Source organism: Abramis brama (genome assembly GCF_963993115.1).
Source record: "Abramis brama genome assembly, chromosome: 14".
Taxonomy (NCBI): domain Eukaryota; kingdom Metazoa; phylum Chordata; class Actinopteri; order Cypriniformes; family Leuciscidae; genus Abramis; species Abramis brama.
In genome coordinates this window covers 437,717-442,716 of record NC_139976.1, presented here as the reverse complement: position 1 = coordinate 442,716, position 5,000 = coordinate 437,717, and the positions used below count along the sequence as shown (strand labels likewise).

At 43.8% G+C, this 5,000-nt stretch overlaps 2 protein-coding genes across 4 annotated transcripts in view; one reads left to right on the top strand and one right to left on the bottom strand.

The window, feature by feature from the left end:
- Positions 1-3,185, bottom strand: part of zranb1a (zinc finger, RAN-binding domain containing 1a) — a 9,899-nt gene extending 6,714 nt beyond the window's left edge. Inside the window, exons 1-2 of one of the 2 annotated variants that reach the window (XM_084134862.1) lie at positions 2,951-3,185; positions 151-1,007 (exon numbers count right to left, since the gene is read on the bottom strand). In XM_084134862.1, the coding sequence (XP_083990988.1) occupies positions 151-874 (724 nt within the window). In that variant the 5' untranslated portion in view covers positions 875-1,007; positions 2,951-3,185. The remainder of the gene's footprint in view (positions 1-150; positions 1,008-2,950) is intronic. The other variant, XM_084134863.1, reaches the window with a different exon arrangement.
- A 306-nt stretch (positions 3,186-3,491) lies between these two features.
- The window catches only part of hpdl (4-hydroxyphenylpyruvate dioxygenase-like), a 10,251-nt gene continuing 8,742 nt past the window's right edge, over positions 3,492-5,000 (top strand). Inside the window, exons 1-2 of one of the 2 annotated variants that reach the window (XM_084134865.1) lie at positions 3,492-4,199; positions 4,767-4,933. In XM_084134865.1, coding sequence (XP_083990991.1) covers positions 3,544-4,199; positions 4,767-4,933 — 823 coding nt within the window. In that variant the 5' untranslated portion in view covers positions 3,492-3,543. The remainder of the gene's footprint in view (positions 4,200-4,766; positions 4,934-5,000) is intronic. The other variant, XM_084134864.1, reaches the window with a different exon arrangement.

The window sequence follows — 5,000 nt, the reverse complement described above, 5'->3', positions numbered from 1 at the left end:
ACCCTTTTAGAGCAGCGCCGGGAGCGCCGACCATTTATCCCGTCGTTAAACTAGCAAAAGTGGATTCGGACGCCCTGAGTGCGCTTTAGACCCTGCGCTTAGATGGTTAAAACAGGGCCGTAAGACAGAGACCCCAGGAGAGACACTCACCAGCGCAGGCGTTGAGGAACAGCCAGTCCGTCTTCCTCATGCGGTTCTTGATCTGCTTGAGCTTCTTGAAGTCCACCTCTCGCTCGTCTCTCCCGCTCTGAGCTCCGGCGGCGAACTCGATCTGCAGTTCTGCCTCGCGCGCGGACGAGCTGGGCGACTGTCGCCGCGCCCCGCTACACACTCCCCGCGCCCGTCTGCGCTCCGCCTCGTTGATCTCGGCGGGCTCGGCGGGCTGGTAGTCGTTGGGTCTGGGCTGGGCGCACACCACGCAGCGAGGGGATTTGGGCCAGTTCTCGTACGAGCAGCCCGAGCAGGTCCAGCACTGCACACGCGTGTTGAGCCGGTTCCGGTCGTTGTACTCCTCGCACGGGTCTGACGCGGGTCGGCCGGTACCGGACGGTGGCTCTGAGGCCCGGAGGCTTCGGCACTGAGTACAGCGCACCGATCGGGGCCAGTTCAGGAACGTGCACACCTGACACGACCACTTCCCACTGGGCTCCACGGACTGGGCCGGCCGGACCCGGGGCCGGGCGCTGGAGTCGGGACAGATGAGAACCGGGTCCCACGGGTGTCCCGCGGTCGGGTCGGGTCGGCCCGGGAACGGGTCCGCTGTGATGATGGTTGCGCTGGGTTTCTGCGCCCGACACATGGTGCATTTAATAGCAGACGGCCAGTTTTCATACGTGCAGTACTCACACGACCACTTCACACACAGCTCTGTCATGATGGATCAGCACACACACACACACACACACACACACACACACACACTCACACTCACTCACTCACTCACACACACACTCACTCGCTCAACACACAATTACATCAGAGTCACACATTGAGGCGGAGACAGAAATCTGTAAACACAAAATAAAACGAGACATGTCAAAAAATACAGAAAAGTGACAGATGACAGCATTAATGTTATATCAGTGCTGATGTTATTAATGACAGTATTGACAGTATTATGTTATATCTCAGTGCTGATGTTATTAATGACAGTATTATGTTATATCTCAGTATTAATGTTATATCAGTGCTGATGTTATTAATGACAGTATTGACAGTATTATGTTATATCTCAGTGCTGATGTTATTAATGACAGTATTATGTTATATCTCAGTATTAATGTTATATCAGTGCTGATGTTAATGACAGTATTAACCCCTTAACTGTCACCGTCCCGTATACGGGACGCCTAACTTTACTTCCCTATATTACTATTTAATCCTAATCTAATTATGACAAACTATATATCGTTGGAAAGTTCTAAGACTCCTAAATAGATATTTAGGACTGTTTTTTTGTTATAAATTATGTAGGAACAGAAATATATGAATTTATGACAAGAGTGCACCTCAAAAAATCTACGTAATAACAGGAGTTCTGACCTTCGTCACAAAAAGTTGACGCACACACTTTTAATAATTGATATGTTGGTTTTTATGCTAAAATTTCATTAGAAAATATATAATCTAGTATTTGTCAATAAAAAATTATAAAATAATATTATCTTCTAAAAAGTATAATATATATATTATCCTCTAAAATATTGTATTATATTTTTTTATCGCTTTTTTTTATTATATTACATATTTTATTAGTTATCATAAATTAGGTATCATTTGAAAGCTTATGATCTCAGAATTCATCCTGTGAAAACTGTTTTGAAATTGGACATTGTGTTACCATAGAAACGGTACTCTAAATTATTTTATCAGGCTCCTCCCCTTTTGGGCATCCTTATGTTTCATAATTTATGATCAAAATATTTTCTAATCTTGACAAAACACATATTGTCAGAAAGGTCTGAGTCTCAAGGTTCCATATTTTGTGACAGAAGTGATATTTGGACAGAAATTTATTAATTTGTTATGGTAGAATGCATACAGTAAAATTCAATGGAATTCAATGACACCCGGTGGCTATTTTTGGTAATACGCCTAAACAAAATCTCATGGGAACTTCATTTTTTGTGATATCAACTTCAAATTTGGAACACAACTTGGTTAGATATTTGGCTTTGATTTTATAGTAATTTTTTTGTAAAACATATTTTGTAAAATATATATTTTATATAAAATAAAAATATTAAATAAATTATATTTGATTTAATGTAAATTTAAACTTCCATAACTTTTTCATACTTTAATTTTTTGAAGTGCTTTCACTTCAGCAATAATCTGCTATTTTTTACCTTTAAAACAAGACCAAACTTAGGTCTATACTCCAAAGCATTCTTGAATTACAACCATTTAAGCTTGAATAGTGCATTTTAATGTCCATTCTCAAAAAGGGGGGTGACAGCTAAGGGGTTAATGTTATATCTCAGTATTAATGTTATATCAGTGCTGATGTTAATGACAGTATTAATGTTATATCTCAGTATTAATGTTATATCAGTGCTGATGTTAATGACAGTATTAATGTTATATCTCAGTATTAATGTTATATCAGTGCTGATGTTATTAATGACAGTATTAATGTTATATCTCAGTATTAATGTTATCTCAGTGCTGATGTTATTAATGACAGTATTGACAGTATTATGTTATATCTCAGTGCTGATGTTAATGACAGTATTATGTTATATCTCAGCACTGACAGTGTTAATATCTACTGACACTCTTATGTCACAGTTCAGTTTTTATTACTGATATCTCGCAGCACTGACTGTGTTAATCTTATAATTATTGACACTCGTCCCGCACACCACACTCAGAGACACTCTTGTTTGTATTTAAGTCACATTAATACTCCGACAGACGCATATAAATGCTAAAACATGTAAATACTCACATCGCTCCGCGCGCGACTCCTCATTAATGAGACTTAAATCACCTCAGTCAGTCTTTACTGTTGTTATTCGAACTCCATTGCGTTGTTTATTCTCCGAGCTTTATATAAATCGTATGAATGTTTTTAAATCGATGAATACTGAATCTAAGCTCTGAATGTTGATTTAAATGCGGATTTAATGGCGGCGCTGACAAAATAAAAACGACCAGCGTCTTGCGCAGCGTCACGAGCACGTGACCAAACGCACAGCTGCCGATTGGACGATTCCACACCATGTGAAAACCAACTACAGAATGAGAAATCATAGACAAATGTGAGAAATTCGTTTTTTATTTTTTATTTATTTTCTAGGCAATATTTTTTGTAAAGTCAAGCTTTAAAAAACATAGAATTATGAACATAAATTACTTTAAAAATGAATATGGTCGTTATTGTCCGTATTAAAAAAAAAACTTAATACAACACCAAGGCATCCAAGAAAAATAAGAACACCAAACAAGGGTTTTGATCATTTAAAAATACCCCACACAACACAACATAAATCTGAATGTGATTGCAACTCGACACGCCCCTCTGCGTGACGTCATCCCAACATGGCGGCCTACTTGAACAGGCTGCACCACATTTCACTGCACGTCTCTAACGTGGATAAAGTTGTTCATGAGCTCGTGTCCCGGTTCCAGTTTAATGTGTTTGCAGCCAGACTGACAGACCGAGCGACGCAGCTCGCGCTCCGCAGGGGATCGGCCGTGTTCGTGGTCAACGAGAGACCGAGCGAGCCGGTGACCGGACCTCAGTCACGTGCCTGGAGCTCTGTCACCGCTCGAGACCATCAGCACCTGAGATGTCTATACGGGGCGCATGAGCACTACCCGGTGGACACCGTGAGTAACGTGTGTTTCGAGGTGGAGTGCGTGGAGCGCGCGTCGCAGGCGTTGCGGGATCAGGGTCTCTGCGAGTTCCTCCAGCCGCCCACCGAGGTCCGCGATGCCCGCGGGCGGGTCTGCTTCTCCGTGCTCCGGTCCGCGGTGGGGAACGTGTGCCACACACTCATCGACTGCTCCCGGTACCGGGGTCTGTTCCTGCCGGGCTTCAGTGCGGTCGAGCCGGGCTCGCAGACCGCGGAGCGCGCGCACTGTCCCATCAGCCACTTCGACCACATCACGTACGCGTGTCCCCGGGGCAGCACTGCTCACATCACCCGCTGGTACCAGCAGAACCTCGGCTTCCAGAGGTTCTTCATCGACAGGTATCAGCATCCTCATCCTCATCCTCACACAGACTCCTGCCTAGTGCTGACACACACGTCTCTATTGCTATTACAACTGGAGCTCAAATGCAAATGTTGGGGTTTGATTCCCAGGGAATGCATGAACTGATCCACTGTTTAGGCACTGAATGCACTGCAAGGTGAAAGTTCAGTCAAACTACAGAGTTGCAACGCCAAGGTCATGGTGTGGATCTCGTAGCTTGAATACAGTGCAAGTATATATAAAAATGTATCTGTCAAGGTCATGGGTTAGACTCCCTGGAATGGCATGAACGGCTGAAAGTACACCTGGCTTGACGTCACTTTGGATAAAAGCATCTGTCAAATCCATACATTTTAAGTGACTTAAAACTGTAGAGTATGGCGTATATATCCAATGCAAGTCACTTTGGAAACAAGTGTCAGCCTAACTGTAAATGTTTAAAGTGTACAGTCAGACTGTAGAGTTGCAGCTCCAGGGTCAGGGGTCAGGGGTCAGGGGTTTGAATGCACTAATGCAGTGTACAGCTTGCATACAGAGCTGTTGATCAGAGTCTCCCTGTGCAGGGATGAGGATGAGGAGGAGGGATACGTGTTGGACCACGGCGGGATCGGGCTCCGGCTCACAGCGATGGAATACCGGGAACGCAGCGAGTCGGGAATCACACACTCACGCAGAGATGAGGAGCGGCTCGACTGCAAGTTTGTGATCGCAGAGTCTCTTCCTGAGCAAGGTCTAGATTTACATCACACACACACACACACACACACACACACTTCATCTCACACACACTAACGGTG